The sequence below is a fragment of the Microcaecilia unicolor genome, chromosome 2 (genome assembly GCF_901765095.1).
Source record: "Microcaecilia unicolor chromosome 2, aMicUni1.1, whole genome shotgun sequence".
Taxonomy (NCBI): Eukaryota; Metazoa; Chordata; class Amphibia; order Gymnophiona; family Siphonopidae; genus Microcaecilia; species Microcaecilia unicolor.
The window spans coordinates 212,120,421-212,144,082 of NC_044032.1; the positions used below are offsets into that span (position 1 = coordinate 212,120,421).

General features: G+C 48.5%; 1 protein-coding gene across 1 annotated transcript in view; it reads left to right on the forward strand.

Moving 5' to 3' along the window:
- Positions 1-23,662, forward strand: part of GKAP1 (G kinase anchoring protein 1) — a 282,106-nt gene that overhangs the window by 49,860 nt on the left and 208,584 nt on the right. The window contains exons 5-6 of the mRNA XM_030193693.1: positions 19,631-19,772; positions 19,897-19,919. Of these exons, the coding sequence (XP_030049553.1) occupies positions 19,631-19,772; positions 19,897-19,919 (165 nt within the window). The remainder of the gene's footprint in view (positions 1-19,630; positions 19,773-19,896; positions 19,920-23,662) is intronic.

Sequence of the window (23,662 nt, forward strand, 5' to 3'; positions counted from 1 at the left end):
TGTTTTCTATCGTTTAACCAGTTTTTAATCCACAATAGAACACTACCTCCTATCCCATGACTCTCCAATTTCCTCTGGAGTCTTTCATGAGGTACTTTGTCAAACGCCTTCTGAAAATCCAGATACACAATATCAACCGGCTCCCCTTTATCCACATGTTTGTTCACCCCTTCAAAGAAATGTAGTAGATTGGTGAGGCAAGATTTCCCTTCACTAAATCATGTTGACTTTGTCTCATTAATCCACGCTTTTGAATATGCTCTGTAATTTTGTTCTTAATAATAGTCTCTACCATTTTGCCTGGCACTGACGTCAGACTCACCAGTCTATAATTTCCCAGATCTCTTCTGGAACCTTTTTTAAAAATTGCCATTACATTGGTCACCCTCCAATCTTCCGGTACCAAGCTCGATTTTAAGGATAAATTACGTATTTCTAACAATAGCTCCGCATGCTCATTTTTCAGTTCTATCAGTACTCTGGGATGAATACTATCCGGTCCAGGAGATTTGCTACTCTTCAGTTTGTAGAACTGCCCCATTACATCCGCCAGGTTTACAGAGAATTCATTAAGTTTCTCCGACTCGTCAGCTTCGAATACCATTTCCGGCACCTGTATCCCACCCAAATCTTCTTCGGTTCTTTTTTCTCTGCTGTAAAGTGTAGCAGTTTTTTCACTTCGCTCTGTTCAGGCCCAGGAAGAGAACTTCTCTACGCAACTTATTTTCGCTTTATTTTTGTTATTATTCTTTTTCAATATAAAAAAAATTATAATTCCTGTAGAATTTTTTTTTCTTTTTGCCACCTTTTAAAGTTTCCTTTCTTTTCAACGAGGTCGGCCTTTGGGCCGTGCGGTCGGGTTTACTCCCTTTTTGTGCCTTTTTGGCACAATCGCGTCATTTGATTTTGCCGAGGCCGTTTTTCCTTCCATGTCATCGAAGACACCCAGCGGCTTAAAACATTGTACTCGGTGCAACCGGACTGTCTCAGGTACCAATACCCACGCCTGGTGTATCAAGTGCCTTGGGCCAGACCATAGCCCAGCCGCTTGTAGTCTGTGTCTTCGTATGAAGAAACGAACCCAGGCTTCTCGAGAACCCCAACGAGAAAAGCTTTTTGGGGCTTTGTCCGGTCCTTCAATGTCTACTTCGGTACCGAGGTCAGCAGCATCGGCATCGACAGGAGCATCAACGTCAGGAGCAAAGGTAATGGCTGCTTAGAGACCAGTTCGCACTGGGATCAGTGAGGTGTCGAGTGGGTCTCCACCTGCCTTGAGGCCTCCTGTTATGCAGGCCCCCTGGGACCGACCTTCGTCGGACCTGGCCCCAAGGAGACGTGAGGATTCCTCATCGGTACCGAGGAGTCTCGATGACGGGCATCGAGCGAAGGCGAAGAAGCACCATCATCATTCTCCTTCGACACACGGTACTGGGAGCTCCAGGGCGTCGAGATAGTTGGCACCCGAGAAGCGTCAACGCCGAGAGGATCGCTCTCCCTCGATACAGGAGGTGCCGATGCGTTGGTCTCCTAGCAACCCAGTACTTGCTCCCGAGCCTCCACGAATTCTGGCACTGCATGTTTCACCAACCCCGCAGCCTTCTCTGATGGCGGCTCTCGACGAGTGCATCCGGGCCTTGTTTCCAGAACTTCTGGAGGGACTGCTACTTCAGTCAGCTTCGGTGTTGGGGGTGCTTGCGCCTTCCCTACCATCTGCTGCAGCAGTGTCTGGCCCTTTACCTGTGGTGAGGTCCCCGACCGCGGCATCAACATCAACTGCTACTCAGGTCGACTCCCCTTTGAGGTCAGTGGAGGGAGCTTCACCGCAGTCGGACCGGGCATTGGCCTCTCGACATCGCCACAGAGGACATTGTTCCTCGGCGTCGAGACAGGTCCAGTGTCGAAGCACCTTAACTCAGCTTTTATCCGACACTGAGCAGGAGCGTTCATGGGAGTCAGGTGAGGATCCCAGGTACTTCTCTTCTGATGAGTCCTTTGGGATTCCCTCTGATCCTTCCCCTCTGCTAGAAAGGAGACTATCTCCACCGGAGAGTCTGTCCTTCTCCTCTTTTGTCCAGGAAATGGCTACGGCTATTCCCTTCCCTGTGGAGGTTGAGGATGAGCCCAGGACTGAGATGCTCGAGGTCCTGGATTATTCTTCTCCACCTAAAGAGGCTGTGACAGTTCCTCTGCATAAGGTACTGAAGGAAGTCCTTATGCGAAACTGGTCAGCCCCTCTGTCTGGCCCCGTGGTCACGAAAAAAGCTGTATCACAGTATCGGTTCCACGGTGAACCTGGGTTGATGAGGTCTCAGTTACCCCACAATTCCATGGTGGTGGACTCTGCCTCAAGAGAGCCAGGACTACTAGAGACTATGCTTTGGCGCCCCCAGGCAGAGAAGCTAGGACTCTTGATTCTTTTGGGAGGAAGACGTATCAGGCCGCTATGCTCGCTGCCAAGATCCAGTCATACCAGCTCTTCACGAGCATCCACTTGCGGGACTCGATATGTCAACTGTCCAGCTTGATTGATGCACTTCCTACGGAGCTAGCCGAGCCTTTTTGCCAGGTGGTTAGGCAGCAGAAGGCATGTCGCAAGTTCCTGGCCAGGGATACTTTTGACACTTTTGACGTGACATCTAGGATCGCTGCTCAAGGTATAGTGATGCGCAGACTCTCATGGCTGAGTGTCTCTGACCTGGATCATTCTGTCTGGCAGCGGATGGTGGATGTTCCTTGCTGGGGGGACAACCTTTTTGGAGAAAAAGTAGAGGATCTTGTTGATCGGATCAAGAAGCATAATGATTCTCTCTCCCTCCACGCTCCTTCTGTTACTGCCTCCTCATCTAGGATGTTTTTTGGGGGAAAGAGGAGTGCTCCCTATTCCTACCCTAGGCGTAGGTACACTCCTGCTTCTCGGCAGCCTGCCCAGGTTCAGCCCCAGTGCGCTCGTTCTTGTTAACTACGTGCGTCTAAGGCCCATACTGCTCCCCAGCAAAAGCAAGGGACGGGCTTTTGACTGGCTCCAGTTAAGCATAGCCTCAATAAAAGTGTCCGTGCCAGACAACTTGCCGGTTGGAGGGAGGTTGGTATTTTTTCACCAAAGGTGACCTCTCTTAACCTTAGACCGGTGGGTTCTTCAAATAGTCCGGTTAGGATACACCCTCGGTCTGGAATCCAAACCTCCAAATTGCCCAACGGGAGCTCATTCTTACAGCCCCCAGCACAAGCAGGTACTTGCAGAGGAACTCTCCGCCCTTCTAAAGGCCCATGCGGTTGAACCCTTTCCACCAGGGGAAGCAGGGTTGGGATTCTATTCCAGGTACTTCCTTGTGCAGAAAAGGACAAGGAGGGATGCGTCCCATCCTAGACCTAAAGGGCCTGGACAAATTTCTGGTTCAAGAAAAGTTCAGAATGGTTTCTCTGGGCAACCTTCTTCCCATGATTCACAAAGCGGTAGTTGCAACGTCATTACGCAGACTAGGAGTGCATGTGTTCCCTTATTTCAATGATTGGCTGGTCAAGTGCACCTTGAAGGCAGGTGCTCAGCAGCACATGCGAATGACTATTCAGGTGCTAGAGCTACTGGGGTTCGTGATAAATTATTCCAAGTCCCATCTCACCCCAGTTCAGGAATTGGAATTCATTGGAGCTCTGTTGAACACAAAGACAGCTCGTGCTTATCTTCCCGAGGCAAGGGCGGACAACCTCCTGTCCCTAGTGTCCTTAGTACGAGCTTCTCAACAGATCACGGCTCGGCAGATGTTGAGACTCCTGGGGCACATGGCCTCCACAGTTCATGTAACTCCCATGGCACGTCTACACATGAGATCAGCTCAATGGACCCTAGCCTCCCAGTGGTGCTAAGATCTAGAGGATGTGATCCAACTGCCCACCGACTTCAGGAATTCTCTGCAGTGGTGGACGATTCAAACCAGTTTGAGCTTGGGACGTCCATTCCAAATTCCTCAGTCACAAAAAGTGTTGACGACGGATGCATTCCTCCTGGGGTGGGGGGCTCATGTGGATGGGCTTCACACTCAAGGAGCTTGGTCCTTTCAGGAAAAGAACCTTCAGATCAATCTCCTGGAATTGCGAGCAATCTGGAACGCTCTAAAGGCTTTCAGAGATGAACTGTCCAACCAAATTACATTGATTCAGACAGACAATCAGGTTGCCATGTACTACACCAACAAGCAGGGGGGCACCGGATCTCGCCCTCTGTGTCAGGAAGTTGTCCAGATGTGGCTTTGGGCTCGCCGTCATGGCATGTTTCTCGAAGCCACTTATCTCGCAGGCGTAAACAACAGTCTGTCCGACAGGTGGAGCAGGATAATGCAACCTCACAAGTGGTCATTGAACATGGACGTTGTCTGCAAGACCTTTCGAGCGAGAGGCACCCTCTCGGTGGATCTTTCTGCCACTCAGATCAATCACAAGGTTCCTCAGTTCTGTTCTAGGCTTCAGGCCCACGACAGACTAGTGTCAGATGCCTTTCTCCTGCATTGGGGGACAGGCCTTTTGTATGCATATCCTCTCATACCTCTAGTAGGGAAGACTTTGCTGAAACTCAAACAAAACTGCGGAACCATGATTCTGATTGCTCCCTTCTGGCCGCGTCAGATTTGGTTCCCGCATCTTCTGGAGTTGTCCGCCGAGAAACCGTGGCGATTGGGGTGTTTTCCAACCCTCATCACCCAGAACGAGGGGTCGCTTCTGCATCCCAGCCTCCAGTCTCTGGCTCTCATGGCCTGGATGTTGAGAGCTTAGAATTCGCCTCCTTGGGTCTTTCAGAGGGTGTTTCCTCGAGTCTTGCTTGCTTCCAGGAAAGATTCCACGAAGAGGTCTTTCTCTTTCAAATGAAGGAGGTTTGCCATCTGTTGTGACAGCAAGGCCCTAGATCCTCTTTCTTGTCCTACACAGACCCTGGTTGAATACCTTCTACACTTATCAGAGTCTGGTCTCAAGACCAACTCCATAAGAGTTCACCTTAGTTCGATTAGTGCTTATCATCTCCGTGTAGAGGGTAAGCCTATCTCTGGACAGCCTTTAGTTGTTCGTTTCATGAGAGGTTTGCTTTTGTCGAAGCCCCCTGTCAGACCTCCACCAGTGTCATGGAATCTCAACGTCATTCTCACCCAGCTGATGAAAGCTCCTTTTGAGCCACTGAATTCCTGCCATCTGAAGTACTTGACCTGGAAGGTCGTTTTCTTGTTGGCTGTTACTTCAGTTCGTCGGGTCAGTGAGCTTCAGACCTTAGTAGTGGATTATGCTAAGTTTCATCACCATAGAGTAGCCTTTGCATGCACCCTAAGTTCCTGCCGAAGGTGGTGTTGGAGTTACTTCTGAACCGGTCGATTGTCTTGCCAACATTCTTTCCCCAACCTGATGCCCATCCTGGTGAAAGCAACTTGCGCATCTTGGACTGCAAGGGAGCATTGGCCTTTTACATGGAGCGGACGAAGCCCTATAGACAGTCCTCCCAACTTTTTGTTTCTTTTGATCCCAACAGGATGGGTTTCACCATCGGGAAATACACCATATCCAATTGGCTAGCAGATTGCAATTCCTTCGCTTATCCCCAGGCTGGGTTGGTCATGTCACGGCTCATAATGTCAGAGTCATGGCTGCGTCAGTAGCCCACTTGAAGTCAGCCTCCATTAAAGAGATTTGCAAGGCTGCGATGTGGTCTTCAGTCCACACATTCATATCTCACTACTGCCTTGAGTAGGATACCCTATGTGAAAGTCGGTTTGGGCAGTCAGTGTTGGAGAATCTGTTTGGGGTCTAGAATCCCACTCCTCCCTCCTAGGCCCGTTTTATTCAGTTCTAGGCTGCACTCTCATCTAGTTCGTATATAGTTTCAGGTTAATCTGCATTAAGTGCTTGCCGCTACGAGGCTCAATTAACCAGTGTTTGTTGTTTTGGGTGAGCCTGGATGCTAGGGATTCCCCACTTGTGAGAATGAGCAAGTTTACTTGTCCTTGGAGAAAGCGAAGATACTTACCTGTAGCAGGTATTCTCCGAGGACAGCAGGCTTCTTATTCTCACAATCCTGCCCACCTCCCCTTGGAGTTGTCTGTTTGCATGTTTGATTTGTTTTTTTGCTTTTGTATTAAACTAGGTTAGGTGCGTTCATGCGGCAGGTGGGAAGGCATTCGCACATGCGCTCACGCTCCTTAAAGCTCTAGTTTTTTGTATGGCAAATTTGCCAGGCCGGGCGATGCAGATCGGCATCTACCCAATTGTGAGAACAAGAAGCCTGCTGTCCTCGGAAAATACCTGCTAGAGGTAAGTATCTCCACTTCTGATCTCACCCATTGCGCTTTTAGTATATGCTCTGATGGATCCTCCTCCACTGCTATCCCACCATCAGTTGGTGTACCTCAGGGCTGTGTCTTGCAAACTTTTCTTTTCTCTATGTATACTTATTCCTTTGGTGCTCAAATCTTCTGCTATGGTGTTTAGTATCCTCTTTATGCTGATGACTCCCAGATCTACCTTTCCACACCAGAAATTTCAGAAGGAATCCAGGCCCAAGTCTCGGCCTGCTTGTCTGACATTGCTGCCTGTATGTCTCACCACTATTTGAAACTGGACATGGCTGAGACTGAGGTTCTTATCTTTCCCCCTAAGCACAACTCTCCTCTTCTGCCATTCTCTATTTCTTTGGATAACACACCCTTTCTGTCTCGTCAGCTCATAACCTTGGAGTCATCTTTTGACTCCTATCTCTCTCTCTGCACAAATCCAACAGACTACTAAAACCTTAGTAAAAGGACCCCTCAATCAGTACTGATGTCTGTTTTATTCATTCCCACCATAAGTAATTCCCTAGTCCCTTATTTATCCTGTTTGTCTTGATTTATATTGTAAGCTCTGTCGAGCAGAAACTGTCTCATATGTGTTTAGTGTACAGTGTTGCGTACGTATAGTAGCACTATAGAAATTAGTAATAATAGTAGTAGTAGTGCAGCTATGCATGCCTCTCCTTACTAGCAACAGTATATATGCACAGGAGTGTAGACATTAACAGGCAGCATGTGGGGCATGGATCAGACACCCTAAAAATACTCGGAGTCATAATCGACCGCAACCTTACCCTTGAGAGCCAAGTAAACTCCGTAATAAAGAAAATGTTCTATTCAATGTGGAAACTTAAACGAATAAACCTTTCTTCCCGAGGGAAATTTTTTGAAACCTAATACAATCAATGGTCCTAAGCCATGCAGATTACTGCAACGGAATCTATGCGGGATGTAAAGAACAACTCGCAAAAAATTCCAGACCTCCCAAAATACAGCTGCCAAGCTGATATTTGGTAAAACACACTTTGAACGTGCTAAACCCCTCTGAGAAAAGCTACACTGGCTCCCAATCAAAGAACGGTTCATCTTCAAAATTTGCACCTTGGTCCACAAAATTATCTACGGCGTAGTCCCAGGATACATGACAGACTTCATAGATCTACCAACAAGAAACAGAATCGGATCATCACGATCATACCTAAACTTACATTTCCCAACTTACAAAGGACTTAAATACAAAACAACTTACACATCCAGCTTCTCCTACATAAGCGCACAACTATGGAATGGACTCCCAAAAGTTGTGAAAATAATCCATGACCATCTAAACTTCAGGAAATCACTAAATACCACCCTCTTCAAAAAGGTTTATCCCACCGATCCAACGTAAATCCCCACACCCAGCAACACAGCATAACCAATGATCGTACTGGACAATATACAATCTTCATTCCCTTCGACCCTCATGGTGCCTGATACACACCTACCTCACTCGACCACAATATAACCTTGTATTTGTTATCAAACGACTGGCAAACGCATTGTGGCGTTATATAAGCCACATTGAGCCTGCAAATAGGTGGGAAAATATGGGGTACAAATGTAACAAATAACAAATATCTGAATTTGTGAATAATATGAGCGCTGAATAGAGCAATCACCATCTCTACATATTTCTAGCCTTTGGTGGAACTTTTCCGTTCTTCTCTAGCATCTTTTGGGCATGAATCAGAACGCTGCCATATGCCTCCTATGTCATGCCCATCGATAAGATCACGTTTCACCGCTACTCCATAAACACCATTGGCTTCCAGTTGAGTAACGACTCATAAGACATTGTTACTTGTTTGGCCCTCCTGACTACCTATTTTCACTCATCATTCTTTTTTCGCCATCCGGCACACTTCGGTCCCTTAATGATCAACATTTGGTTGTCCCAGACCCTAAACAGGCCAGTCTAGAATCCACTAGGCACCGAACCTTCTTTTTTGCTGTACCTTCCCTCTTTGGAGCTTGATGCCTCTGTCACTTTGTGCCGAACAATCCTTAAAACAAATCTGTAAAGTCCATGGCTTTTCACTCAGGTGTTCAATGATAACTGAAGTAGGTTAGGACTGTTAGAAGGACCTTTTTGTATCCTTTCCTACACCCTGCTCTTGCATAAGTCCTTCCCTTTTTTCTCCCTCCCTTGTAAAGTATGTTCTTTGTGTGCCTGAACTTTTTCTTTCCTTTCAACCGTTGTAGTTCTTTTCATTACTCTTGAGCCACTATAAATTGTTTTTAGATTGTGTACCACCTTGTTCTGCCAGTTAGCAAAGGCGGTATAAAAAATAGAATGAATGAATAGAATGAATCCTCTCTGTGCCCACGCTGCCTGTTTGGTGGAGGCTAGAGTGCTGCAGAATTTTTTTTTTTTTATGTAAATCTGTCTTGAGCTTAAAAAATTGGAAAGCACTGATCTTTTGACCTTTTCAGCAAGTCACTTTACCCTCCATTGCCTCAGGTCCAAACATATATATTTTTCTGACCCAGAGGGCTTTATAATTTATGGTACCTCAGTTTGTAACTCACTCTAAGCCCTGATTTCATTCCCATTCAAAGAGCAGCTGCTAGATTTATTTGTTTATTTATTACTACACTAGTAAAAAAGGCCCGTTTCTGACACAAATGAAACGGGCGCTAGCAAGGTTTTCCTCGGAGTGTGTATGTTTGGGAGAGTGTATGTGAGAGTGACTGTTTGAGAGTCAGAGTGAAAGTGTGATTGTGTGAGAGAGAGCGTGAGTCTGGGTGTGAGTGTGTTTGTGAGAGAGTGTGTGTGTGAGAATGAGAGTGTGTGCAAGTGTGTATGTGAGACACAGTGTGAGTGAGAGTGTGTGTGTGTGGGCGAGAGAGAGAGTGTGTGTGAGACACAGATTCTCTGTTTGAGTGAGTGTATGAGACCAAGCGAGTGTGTGAGTGACTGTGTGGCACATAGAGAGTGAATGTGATACAGTGTGAGACAGAGTGTGTGAGAGTGAGAGTCAGAAAGACATTGTATATGAGAGAGAGAGTGTGTGCCGTGCCCTCCCAATCCATGGCCATCTGTCTCCTGCCCCCTCCATTGATCCTTTTCCAGCAATTCCCCTCTGTCCCTGAGCCCTGCCCTCCCAATCCATGGCCATCCATGTTTGTCTGTCACCTGCCCCCTCCATTCATCCCTATCCAGCATTTCCCCTCTCTGCCTGAGGCCTGCCCTGCAATCCATATCCATCCATGCCCATCTGTCCCCTCCATTCATCCCTATGCAGCAATTCCCCTCTCCCTGAGTCCTGCCCTTCCAATCCATGCCCATCCATGCTCATCTGTCACCTGGCCCCTCCATTTTTCCCTATCCAGCATTTCCCCTCTCTGCCTGAGGCCTGCTCTGCAATCCATATCCATCCATGCCCATCTGTCCCCTCCATTCATCCCTATCCAGCAATTCCCCTCTCCCTGAGTCCTGCCCTTCCAATCCATGCCCATCCATGCTCCTCTGTCACCTGGCCCCTCCATTTTTCCCTATCCAGCATTTCCCCTCTCTGCCTGAGGCCTGCTCTGCAATCCATATCCATCCATGCCCATCTGTCCCCTCCATTCATCCCTATCCAGCAATTCCCCTCTCCCTGAGTCCTGCCCTTCCAATCCATGCCCATCCATGTTCATCTGTCACCTGGCCCCTCCATTTTTCCCTATCCAGCAATTTCCCTCTCTCCCTGAGTCCTGCCCTCCCAATCCATGCCCATCCATGCTCCTCTGTCCCCTGCCCCCTCCATTCATCCATTTCCAGTAATTCCCCTCTCTCCCTGTGCCCTGCCCCCCTAATCCATACCCATCCATGCTCCTCTGTCCCCTGCCACCTCCATTCATCCTTTTCCAGCAAGTCCCCTCTCGCCCTTCCATGACCCCCCCCTCGCATCCATGCTACGCCCTCTCCCATGTCCCCGCCTGGCCCGCCCTCTTCTCCCCCCCCCCCCCTTCGCATCCATGCCCCCCCCTTCGCATCCATGCCTCGCATCCATGCCCCCCCCCATTCGCATCCATGCCCCCCCCTTCGCATCCATGCATCCCTTTTTTTTTTTTTAAATTCTTTTTAACTTTACCTCCGTGGCGGTTTGTGCAGCGAAGCGTCAGGGAAGGAGGCGGCGCTCCCGACGTCTAGCTTTCCCTTCGCTGTGTTCCGCCTTAACACAGCGAAGGGAAGGCTAGACGTCGGGAGCGCCGCCTCCTTCCCTGACGTTTCGCTTCCGGATTTGTTTGTTTTGTCGCGAGGGCGGGGCAGAGACGGCTGGGAGTGACGTCAGATGGCTTCAAGGCTTCAAGGCTTCAGGCTTCAGGCTTCAAGGCTTCAGGGCTTCAAGGCTTCAGGCTTCAGGGCTTCACAGAACGTTGGCTTCAGAACGTTGAGGGTGCGTTTTATTATATTAGATTTATATCCCACATTTTCCCACTGATTGCAGGCTCAAAGTGGCTTACATAAGATCTATAGTAAGGTTACAGTGCAATAAGAATAATTATACAATTTGAGAATAAGATATAACATAACAATTAAACAGCAAAAAGGCAAGAGATAGTAACAAATAATTATTGTCCTTGGATCTTAATTTATAGTAAGAGTTAATTCGAGTTAAGTTAAACCTGGGGAATAAGCCTTCTTAAGCAATACTGTTTTCAATAATTTCCGGAAGTTTAGATAGTTCTGGGTAGATTTTACTGATTTTGGCAAAGCATTCCATAGTTGAGTGCCTATGTAAGTAAAGTTAGAGGCGTAAATTGATTTGTATTTAATGCCATTACAGTCTGGATAGTGTAAGTTCAGATATGATCGCGAGGTATCGGATCTGTTTCTGGGTGGTAAGTCAATCAACTCGAGCATGTAATCTGGAATTTCACCGAAGACCTTGGCTGACTTCTAATATCCGCTACCTACGTTCCTGTACCCGCTAACGCCTCTGGTGGAAATATCGGGCCCTTGCTGATTTCTTACACTTTAAGTTCATGCTGACCTCCTTCCAATCTGCTCTTTTACGCGCCAAACAGGATTATTATATCCAACTGACCAACTCTCTTGGCTCTAACCCTCGACTTCTCTTCACCACATTGAACTCTCTCCTCAAGGTGCCCCCTCCCCCAACTCCCTCTTCATTATCTCCTCAGACCCTTGCTGAATTCTTTCACGACAATGTTCAAAAGATAAACCTTGAATTCTCTACCTCGCCACCTCTCCCTCCACTAGTCCGTTCCCCTCTCTCTCCTTCCCCTCATTCCTTTTCCTCCTTTCCTGAAGTTACTATAGAGGAAACTACACTTCTCCTTTCTTCCTCAAAATGTACCACCTGTTCCTCTGATCCCATTCCCACCCACCTTCTTAATGCCATCTCACCTGCTCTTATTCCTTTTATCTGTCACATTCTCAACCTCTCACTTTCCACTGCAACTGTCCCTACTGCCTTTAAACATGCTGTGGTCACACCTCTCCTTAAGAAGCCTTCACTCGACCCTACTTGTCCCTCTAATTACCGAACCATCTCCCTCCTCCTTTTTCTCTCCAAATTACTTGAGCGTGCTGTTCACCACCGCTGCCTTGATTTTTCTCTCCTCACAATGCTATTCTTGACCCACTACAATCTGGTTTTCGCCCTCTCCACTCAACCGAAACTGCACTTACTAAAGTCTCCAATGACCTATTACTGGCTAAATCCAGAGGTCAATATTCCATCCTCATTCTTCTTGATCTTTCCGCTGCTTTTGACACTGTCGATCACAGCATACTTCTCGATACCTTGTCCTCACTTGGATTCCAGGGCTCTGTCCTTTCCTGGTTCTCTTCCTACCTCTCCCTCCGCACCTTTAGTGTTCACTCTGGTGGATCCTCTTCTACTTCTATCCCTCTGCCTGTCGGCGTACCTCAGGGTTCTGTTCTTGGTCCCCTCCTCTTTTCTATTTACACTTCTTCCCTTGGTTCATTAATCTCATGGCTTTTCCTACCATCTCTATGCTGATGACTCCCAAATCTACCTTTCTACCCCTGATATCTCACCTTGCATCCAAACCAAAGTTTCAGCGTGCTTGTCTGACATTGCTGTCTGGATGTCTCAACGCCACCTGAAATTAAACATGACCAAAACCGAGCTTCTCATTTTCCCCCCCAAACCCACCTCCCCACTCCCCCCATTTTCTATTTCTGTTGATGGCTCTCTCATTCTCCCAGTCTCCTCAGCTCGAAACCTTGGGGTCATCTTTGACTCTTCTCTCTCCTTCTCTGCTCATATCCAGCAGATCGCCAAGACCTGTCGTTTCTTTCTTTACAACATCCGTAAAATCCGCCCCTTCCATATCATCAAGCTGATCAATCCATAGACTGGTGGGTTGTGTCCATCTACCAGCAGGTGGAGATAGAGAGCAAACTTTTGCCTCCCTATATGTGGTCATGTGCTGCCGGAAACTCCTCAGTATGTTCTCTATCTCAGCAGGTGGTGGTCACACACAGCAGCAGCTCTGGCTAGGCCTCCAAGCCTAATCCTTAGGTTTTGTTGAGGCCTGGGGTTGAGGGCTCTTTTGAGCAAGTGCAAACCTGGTGGTGCCAGGTCCCTCCTTTTCTCCCCCCTCCCGCTGGCTCCGTTTAAAAAAAAAAAAAAAAAAAATTTTTAAACGTCTTTAAAGGCGTTTAATTCGACGTTTCTTTAAACGTTCATTGCAGCTACTCACTGGGACACCAGTTCGTTACAGCTCGGAGCGGCAAGCAGGTAATTTTACCTTTTTATAGCGGGCAGGGGGTTCCCCGATTCTTCTCCTCGTGGCAATGGCGTCGGAGGGCGAGGGCGCAAAGGGTCGCTCCCCGGATCGCTGGAGCGCTTCTAGAGGGGATGCGGGGGTTTTACAACCTGATTCGCCCTTGATGGGTGATAGTTTAGTGACCGATGAATGTCCCGGTCATTCCTCCGGCGTGGCGGTTTTTTCCCGCCATAAACGCCCATCCCCCGCTCCTCGCCTCCGCCATCTTGGCCGGCCACGCGGCTCGGACGGCTTCTTCGGGGCCGCCCTTGAGGTTGGAGACATTAATGCCATGAACGCCCTTAATTTGGGCGACGGCACAAAAGCGGCTAAAGTTAAGCGCCGTTCTTCCCGCGCGGCTCCTTCACGGAGTTTCGCGCCGGACGCCATTTTGGATGCGCAGCATGTCTCTCCCCCGCTATTGCGAGCGCCGGTTGAGAGTGCGTCTAGGGCTGTTGCCCAGGCTGCGGAAGTGCACAGTCTGGGGGGTTTCTCCCCCGAGTTTGTTTTGCTGCTGCATCAGGCTTTCCTCATGCAAAACGCTGCCCCTGCTCCCTCTTCGGATAAAGAGGTTGAGGTTCCCAGAGGTAAACGCCCTCGGGTTGATTTCCAGGCCTTGGAGGACTTTTGTCTCCTCCGATGTAGATGAGGGCAGCGTGTCTGAGGTCTCCCAACGATCCTTTGCGGATTCCTTGGAGGAGATAGATCCCCGCTCGGATGGAGCGGATGACCCCTCTGCAGCGCGGCTTTTTAGCCCAGAGGATTTGCCCAACCTGTTGTTACAGGCCATGGACACTTTGAAGATTTCCTCTCCGGAGGACGTCTCTCCCTCAGCCCCTGTTGGCTCTGCCATTATGCTGGGGACGAAGCGCCCGCCTAGAACCTTCCACGTGCATGATGCCATGCACACCTTAATTGCGGCTCAATGGGATGTCCCGGAAACGAGCCTTAAAGTGGCTAGGGCTATGTCCCGCCTCTATCCTTTGGCTGTGAGTGAACGTGAGGCCTATCTGTGGCCTACCGTGGATTCTTTAATCACTGCGGTGACTAAGAAAACGGCGTTGGTGGCACGGCCCTAAAGGACGCCCAAGACAGAAGATTGGAGGCGACCTTAAGGTCGTCCTTTGAGGCGGCTGCTTTAAGTTTGCAGGCCTCAGTTTGCGGCTCCTATGTGCCCAGGGCGTGCCGGACTATGGTGCAGCGGGCTTCCCCCTCGGATCATTCCTTGAGGGCTGATTGGCCGGCCCTGGAATCGGGCTTAGCCTATTTGGCAGACTTGCTGTATGATGTCTGGAGAGCCTCAGCTAAAGGCATGGCTCAGACAGTCTCTGCGCGGCGGTGGCTTTGGCTGAAACATTGGTCTGCTGACCACGCCTCTAAATCCCGCCTGGCTAGATTGCCTTTTAAAGGCAAGCTGCTCTTTGGGGTCGAGCTGGACAAAATCGTGACCGATCTCGGCACGTCTAAGGGCAAGAAATTACCAGAGGTCAGGGCTCGGGTTAGTACTCGTCCCGATACCTCCAGAGGACGGTTGCAGGAAGCCCATCGGTACCGCCCGGGCAAGTCGGGTTCCTCTGCCCCCTCTTCCTTCAAGAGGAATTTCTCCCCCAAGCAGCATTCCTTTCGCAGAGACCGCCGTCCCGGAGGTGCTCCCTCCGGTCCTCCCCCAGGGTCTCGTACCCAATGACGGGGCCTTGGTCCACGCCCCAGTGCAGATTGGCGGACGGCTGTCCTCGTTTCTGGGCGAGTGGACCACTATAACTTCAGACGCGTGGGTGCTGGAAGTCATCAGAGACGGCTACAAGCTAGAGTTCTGCCAACCCTTAAGAGACGGGTTTGTACTCTCTCCCTGCAAGTCTCCGGTCAAGCTGTGGTAGTGCAGCAGACCTTGGACAACCTGATCCGCCTGGGTGCGGTCGTTCCGGTGCCAAAAAATCAGATTGGCAAGGGACGTTACTCCATTTACTTTGTGGTTCCAAAGAAAGGAGGTTCTGTCCGGCCTATCCTCGGCCTCAAAGGGGTCAATCGGGCCTGGAAAGTGAGGCACTTTCGCATGGAGACTCTCCGCTCTGTTCTAGCGGCAGTGAAGGCAGGAGAGTTCTTGGCTTCCTTGGACATCAAGGAAGCGTACCTGCATATTCCCATCTGGCCTCCTCTCCAACGCTTTCTGCGTTTTACAGTCCTGAGACGACACTTCCAGTTCAGAGCCCTCCCTTTCGGGTTGGCTACTGCTCCGCGGACCTTTTCCAAAGTAATGGGGTCATAGCGGCCTTCCTGCTAAAGGAAGGAGTACAAGTCCATCCTTATCTGGACGACTGGTTGATCCGAGCCCCCTCTTCTGCAGAGTGCGGCAAAGCTATGGACCGGGTAGTTGCTCTTTTGAGCTCCCTGGGATGGATCATCAACTGGAAGAAGAGCCAGCTGCGCCCGACTCAGTCCCTGGTGTATCTGGGAGTTCGATTCGACACCCAAGTGGGCAGAGTGTTCCTGCCAGACAATCGGATTGTCAAGCTTCAGGCTCAGGTGGACTAGTTCCTAGTAGCCTCTCCTATTCGGGCTTGGGACTACGTGCAGCTGTTGGGCTCTATGACGGCCACGATGGAAGTAGTGCCCTGGGCCAGGGCTCATATGAGACCACTACAGCTATCTCTGCTGCTGCGCTGGACTCCGATGTCGGAGGATTATGCTGTGCGCCTTCCCGTGGACCCAGCAGTGCGCAAGGCGCTGAGCTGGTGGACGCAGACAGACAAGTTGTCTGCAGGATTGCCTCTGGTGACCCCGGAGTGGATTGTCGTCACGACAGACGCCTCTTTGATGGGCTGGGGAGCCCACTGCTTGGGAAGGACAGCGCAGGGGCTCTAGTCTCCTGCAGAGGCAAGTGGTCTATCAACCTCCTGGAACTCAGAGCCATTCGGTTGGTGTTATTGGAGTTCATCCCGGTACTGGTGTTGAAGCCTGTACGGGTCCTGTCGGACAATGCCACGGCTGTGGCCTATATCAACCGCCAGGGAGGTACCAAGAGCGCCCCTCTAGCCAGGAGGCCATGAGTCTTTGCCAGTGGGCGGAAGCGAACCTGGAGCAGCTTTCAGCGGCCCACATTGCCGGAGTCATGAATGTCAAGGCGGACTTTCCCAGTCGCCATACCTTGGAGCCCGGAGAGTGGCAACTATCTGCTCAGGCGTTCTTGGACATCACGAAGCGCTGGGGCCAGCCGAGCCTAGATCTGATGGCGTCATCGGCCAATGGCCAAGTGCCGCGCTTTTTCAGCAGAGGACGGGACCCTCGATCCCTGGGAGTAGATGCTCTTCTCCAACAGTGGCCGACACAAGAGCTCCTCTATGTGTTCCCGCCCTGGCCCATGTTGGGCAGGGTGCTAGACCGGGTGGCAAAGCATCCCGGCAGGGTAATCCTGGTGGGTCCGGATTGGCCCAGACGTCCCTGGTATGCGGACTTCTTCAGGCTCTCAGTCGACGATCCTCTGCGGCTGTCAGTGGAGCAGGGCCTGTTACATCAGGGTCCCGTGGTGATGGAGTATCCCTCTCCCTTTGGTCTTGCGGCCTGGCTATTGAGCGGCAGCGTCTGAGGAAGAAGGGCTTCTCAGACAAGGTCATCGCCACTATGCTGAGAGCGAGGAAGCGCTCTACTTCTACTGCTTACGCCAGGGTTTGGCATATCTTTGCAGCATGGTGTGAAGCAGGCTCACTTTCTCCCTTCACTGCTCCAATTTCTTCAGTGTTGGCGTTCCTGCAAGAAAGTCTGGAGAAAGGCCTGTCGCTCAGTTCCCTTAAAGTCCAGGTAGCGGCTCTGGCTTGCTTCAGGGGCCGCCTGAAGGGTGCTTCCCTGGCTTCGCAGCCAGATGTGGTGCGCTTTCTCAAGGGAGTTAATCACCTGCGCCCTCCTCTGCACTCAGTGGTGCCTGCGTGGAATCTCAACCTGGTGCTAAGAGCATTGCAGAAGCCGCCTTTGGAACCCTTGTCGAGGGCATCTCTGAAAGACCTGACGTTGAAAGCAGTCTTTTTGGTGGCTATCACTTCAGCCAGAAGAGTTTCCAAGCTCCAGGCGCTCTCATGTCGAGAGCCTTTTCTGCAGTTCACTGAGGCAGGAGTGACTATTCGCACAGTGCCTGCCTTCCTGCCCAAGATTGGTTCTCGCTTCCATGTGAATCAGCAGCTCTGTCTCCCTTCCTTTCGTAGGGAGGACTACCCAGAGGAGTACTCCGCTCTTGAATATCTGGATGTGAGACGAGTCATCATCAGATACTTGGAAGTGACCAATGATTTCCGGAAATCGGATCATCTGTTTGTCCTGTTTGCAGGTCCTCGTAAGGGTCTGCAGGCTGCTAAGCCTACAGTGGCAAGATGGGTCAAGGAAGCCATTGCAGCGGCTTATGTGGCCGCGGGGAAGGTGCCGCCTATCCAGCTGAAGGCTCACTCCACGAGAGCTCAGACGGCCTCGATGGCAGAGGCCGGATCTGTCTCCTTGGTAGAGATATGCAAGGCGGCAACGTGGGCTTCGGCTCATACATTCTCCAAGCATTACCGTTTGACTGTGGCTGCACGGGCGGAGGCCCGGTTTGGAGCTTCAGTGTTGAGGTCAGGGATTTCTATGTCCCGCCCTGGGTGAGTACTGCTTCGGTACATCCCACCAGTCTATGGATTGATCAGCTTGATGATATGGAAGGTAAAATTATGTATAATCATACCTGATAATTTTCTTTCCATTAATCATAGCTGATCAATCCATAGCCCCTCCCAGATATCTGTACTGTTTATATTCTGGTTGAATTTTAGGTTCAAGTTTAGCCTTCAGTTACTTCAGGAGGACTTCGTGTTCAAGTTCTTCTTTCACTTGGATTCTTCAAGAGTTGAGACGAGTTTGTGTTACAGTGAGCTGCTGCATTCCTCTCCCCTCCGTTTTACGGGGCTGGATTGAGACATAAATTCTGCCGGCACTCCCTCCCGCTTCGTGCGGCTGTAGGGCAGCTTTGTACCCCTCCCGCTTCGGCGGTGTTAGGGTCAGTCAGCTCCTCCCGCGGTTGCGGTTGCAGGATAAGCCAGATCCCCCCGCATCGGCGGGTGTGGTGTCCCTCCCCCGCTCCGCGGGGATGAGCTGGACGGATTCCCCTCCCCCACTTGTGTGGGGATGAGCTGGGTTAATTCCCCTCCCCCGTTTCGGCGGTGGTGAGCTGGGCAGAGTGTCCCTTCGTGGGTGTAATTCTCTAAGTGCTGAGTCCTGCGGATGGAGCTTTGATATCGACATACTGAGGAGTTTCCGGCAGCACATGACCACATATAGGGAGGCAAAAGTTTGCTCTCTATCTCCACCTGCTGGTAGATGGACACAACCCACCAGTCTATGGATTGATCAGCTATGATTAATGGAAAGAAAATTATCAGGTATGATTATACATAATTTTACCTTTCTTTCCGAGCACACTACCAAAATCCTCATCCACACCCTTGTCACCTCTCGTTTAGACTACTGCAACCTGCTTCTTGCTGGCCTCCCACTTAGTCACCTCTCCCCTCTCCAATCGGTTCAAAACTCTGCTGCCCGTCTCGTCTTCCGCCAGGGTCGCTTTACTCATACTACTACCCCTCTCCTCAAGTCACTTCACTGGCTCCCTATCCGTTTTCGCATCCTGTTGAAACTTCTTCTGCTAACCTATAAATGTACTCACTCTGCTGCTCCCCAGTATCTCTCCACACTCGTCCTTCCCTACACCCCTTCCCGTGCACTCCGCTCCATGGATAAATCCTTCTTATCTGTTCCCTCCTCCACTACTGCCAACTCCAGACTTCGCGCCTTCTGTCTCGCTGCACCCTATGCCTGGAATAAACTTCCTGAGCCCCATCCTTGGCCACCTTTAAATGTAGACTGAAAGCCCACCTATTTAACATTGCTTTTGACTCGTAACCACTCACCTCCACCTACCCTCCTCTCCTCCTTCCTGTACACATTAATTGATTTGATTTGCTTACTTTATTTTTTGTTTATTAGATTGTAAGCTCTTTGAGCAGGGACTGTCTTTCTTCTATGTTTGTGCAGTGCTGCGTACGCCTTGTAGCGCTATAGAAATGCTAAATAGTAGTAGTAGTAGTAATAGTAGAAGATTATCCGGTGGATTAGTGTGCAGATTTTAAAGGATACTCATTCTTTAATGGGGAGTCAGTGCAGAATCTCTTGAAGTGGTTTTGCAGATTCAAATTTGGGTTTTCCAAAGATCAGTCTAGCCACAGTATTTTGAGCCGTTTGTAATTTCTTGAGTAGTTGTTCCTTGCATCCTGCATATATAACGTTGCAGTAATCCATCTGACTTAAGACCATAGATTGTATCAGATTACAGAAGACGTCGCAAGGAAAAAATGGTTTTATTCGCTTGAGTCTCCACATTGAATAAAACATTTTCTTTATGGTGTTGGTTACTTGAGTCTCCAATGTTAAACAATAATTTTAATGCAGCTAAGAAGTTATTTGTAGTTTGTCAACAGTGGGAGGAAAAATAAATTCTGTTTGCTTTTATTCTTGTTTTCAAGGAATATGAAAATACAGAAAATGCTTCACCACAATCAAAAAATGTGAACAGAAAAGAGAAAAGGAAAAACCAGCATCATCAGCAGGGTAAAGATAAGCCTCTCGCTGTGTCGCTGAAAGACTTTCAGGCTGAATCTAACTTAGGTACAGTGCTGGAATGTACTTTATGCATGAACCATATATTTTTGTTTACAGTTTCACTGCTTCTGTAATATTTAGTATTTATTCTTTGAAAAATTTTGATTTATTTCTATTTTTTCTCTTGCAGATCAGGTCAATAAAAAGCAGCAGGTAAGTTATTTCTCATGTTGATTATTTACAGCTGTTTGAGTCTTAATGGTGTTTTTGTAGATTTTTTTTCCTGCTCTGTAACAGTAGAGGATTTTTATGATCATACATGTAAGGACAATACTGTTCTGTACAGATCACAGATCTGATAGTTGGAGAGAATTTATTTGCATTGAACAGGAAAACTGATGAAAGGTTAGGATCATTTGGGTTTTTCAAGTCTTTGGTCAAACAAAAAAGAGAAAATAAATTAAATTTGCCTTTTGAACTTTAGAACAATAGGATAATCTACATGTTTTAAAATCCAATCCCAGCATGCTCCATAGAAGCTACTCTAACAGGTCATTGACAGGTCAGCATAAGACTTTCATTGTCTGTATGACTAATTTTTTTAGTTTCTTAAAAAAAGCATTGCTCCTGAAGTTCATATGTGAAAAAGCTATTAAAATAATTTTTTAACTACTACTAGAAGTATTGTGTATTTTCTTGTTTTAGTTTGAGTGTTTTCTTTTCTTGTTCAGTCTCCCTGTGGTTACCATGCTCTTCTATGTTTCTACCTGTACATCTGTAATTTTTCTAATAGCCTCATTGGATGCAGGTATCCTTGCTGCTTGGCCAGTCACAGTCCTCATTCTGTAACAGAGGGTGAGACATGAATATAATCTAAGAAACATTTTAGATGTGTAATGTAAGCAATACTTCTGTGAAGGTCGTACATAAGGGACTGTAGCTAAGGGATTCTATCATTAACAAAAGGTGAAAAATGAGTTTTACCAACATGGCCACAATAAAACAAGTTCTTTGGTTGATAGAACTGACTTTTTAATAGGACGACACCTTGATCAACAGAGGGTACTCAGGAGTTGGACCTGAGCATTGACCCCCATAAAGACTGGATGGTCCATTACCAAAGTCAACTGTTGATTCAGAAGTCTGTGTCTAAAAATAGTGTGATGTGGGATCAGTCCGCATGTTCATATCATAGCTTCATATACCTATTCCTTAAAGGTTGACAGTGGATGTGCTACCGATGCAGCTATGGCCCTAATATGGTCCTTGATGTGCCTTTTTAGAGTCACCTACTTGGGCATAAATGAAGACTATGCCGTCTGCTATAAAATTAAAATGTTCTTACTGTGGCAAATCCCCCCAAAACTGGGCGTTGACTTTCTAAGCTAATTAGGTTAGTAGTGCCAGTCAGAGTTTTGGGATATCCACAGTGAATATCCATGAGAGAGATTTGCATGCACTGCCTTCACTGCATGCAGATCTCTCTTATTAAAATTAATTGTGGATATCCCCAAAATCTGACTTGGCTGGGGCGCCCCCAGGACAGGTTTTGGATCCACTGGATTAGGAGAGAGGAAAGTGGGATAGAAAACACTGCCTAAGCAGTCACGTAGCCAGTCATGAATTTTGGGAGGCCTGTGCCCAGAGTGGGGGAGGGCACAAAATTTTGTCCCTCCGCTTTCCGTCCCAGCCCTCACCTTGCTCTCCATGTCATTCTCCTTTGCTAATTCCAAATACCTGAGCTGGCAGGGTTCCCCAGATCCACTTTTAATGGGCTGCGACCATGCCCCCCTCCTTCCGTGCATGTTTGTTTTTCTTGTGTATGTGAAAACCAAGCATGCATGAGGGGGAGGGGAGGGGGAAGGCAGTGGCAGTGGCCCATTGAAAGAGCCACCAATTGCCAGGCCACTGGTGGTGGATCTCTTCTGCTGGCGGGGTTTGGGGACCCCTGCCAGCCATAGCAGCAGAAAGTGCAGTAATTTTGGGGCAGCCTGAACCTAAAGTCGAGGGGCCCAGGTCCACCTGTGGCTATGCCACTGTACCTAAGACATTGCTCTGCTAAAATATGAGCCAGTTTTTGAACCTGGATGAGAGAAGGGAGCTTTTGCGAAGTGGGAGGGCATGGGAATCGGTAGATTTCAACATCTAATGGAGGAACCCTTACCATTTAGCAAGCTTTGTGAGAAATGTAACCTACCAATGAGAGACTTCTTAAAGATAATGCAGGGCCAGTATTTCATGAAAGTGCAAAGGGAGGGGGTGGATAGAGTGGGGAAGCATAAAGTTGGTGGAACTCTTTGAAGAAGTTGAAGGGGCTGATCACCTATTTGTATGGGTACTTGCAGAGGGGACCGTTTATCAAGTATAACTGTATGAATGCCTGGGAACAAGACCTAGGGGAGGAGCTGTTAGGTGGTAGAAAAGAGTTTGAGGTGGCTAGAAATATGTCAGTTTGCACCCTACTAAAAGAAAATTTGTACAAACGATTTGTTGGTGTATTTGACCTGGATTGGCTTTGGTCCATTTACCCAGGGGTATTGGACCAATATTGGAGAAGTTTATCAGGAAGTTGGGACCTTTTGGCATATTTGGTGGACTTGTTCTCTGATTCAACAATTTTGGGAGAGGGTGTTGAGAGGTCAAGATTTTTGCAGGCGTTCAGTTGAGAAAAGACTCTAAAACTCTGCTCCTAGGGATATTTCCCAGGACTTTGGAAGAAAATGAAACTTGTACGATGGAGTATAGTGGCTGCATGCTATGAGTTGGCTGCGTGTTGGAAGAGGGTCGAGGCCCCTAAAGTGAATTATTGGACAATTTGATTAGGAAACATCAGCCAAAAGAAAAAGTTGACAGAGGCAACAGGAAAGATATATAGGGAGGAGGGAAAGGTTGGATGAATTTGACTATATATTTATTTGGGGGGGGGGGGCATATGATGGGAGTGTAAAATGGATTATCCTGAGATGAGGAAAGAAAAGGGTCTTGTACGGCAGAGGGGGAGGGTAGAAGAGGGAGTGAGGGTATAGACGAGGAAAAAGTTTAATGGGGAGGGGGAGGGAACAAGGTATTATGAAATCTCATTCTTTATTTGGAAGATAAACAGTTATCAATCACCTTGGGCAGTTTGGCCCAGGTATGAATCTGGAGAGACGTTTAGGTGGCAACTGCTATAGGTTTTGAAGGTTTGGGGGGAAGAAGGAGGAGAAAGACAGGGAGGTGGTGTTCTCGGGGATCTAGGATAAGAGGCGAGACGTGGGAAGATCAGTTAAATGTTCATGGCTTTGAAAGTTTGTTATAGTGTGGTTCATGGTTTATGAAAATTCAATAAAGAATTTAAAAAAAAAAGAGAGAAAAAAAACACCATCTCAAGTTGTGTGCCCACGGGCTTCTCCAGGAAATTACACCATATTAATTCAGTTCAAAGGCCTGTATAAAAAGATCTTCCCCATACATAGAGAGTTAGATGACCTCATTTCAGCAGAGTGGGCAACGCCAAATGTTAGTTTTAAGGTGGGTAGGTCTATGGTGCGAATTTATCAGGTCCCGGCTGAGGTGAAAGAGAGGTTTAAGCTTCCTCAGGTGGACACACTTATCATGGCCATGACAAAAAAAAGACTAGTTTGCTCTGGTGGCAGGCGGGACTACTTTTAGGAACCCTCAGGACTGCAGGATGGAGGCCATCCTGGGTTTTCAGGCAGCAGTCTGCAGTATCTATGTGGCAAGATGTGTCTGCATTGCACGGAACAGGTATTAGACAGCCCGTTGGCTTTGTCTCACAGGGGCCTGAGGTATGCAGGATTGAAATTTGTGCAGCGTTCCTAGCGGCCTCCTCCTATGAGATGGTTGGGGCCTTCTTCAAGGGCATTGCTCTTCTGGTTAAAACATTGGTCTGCAGACCTGTCCTCAAAGTTCAAGTTGAGCTGGCTCCCCTTCCAGGGCAAGTTCCTCTTCGGTGA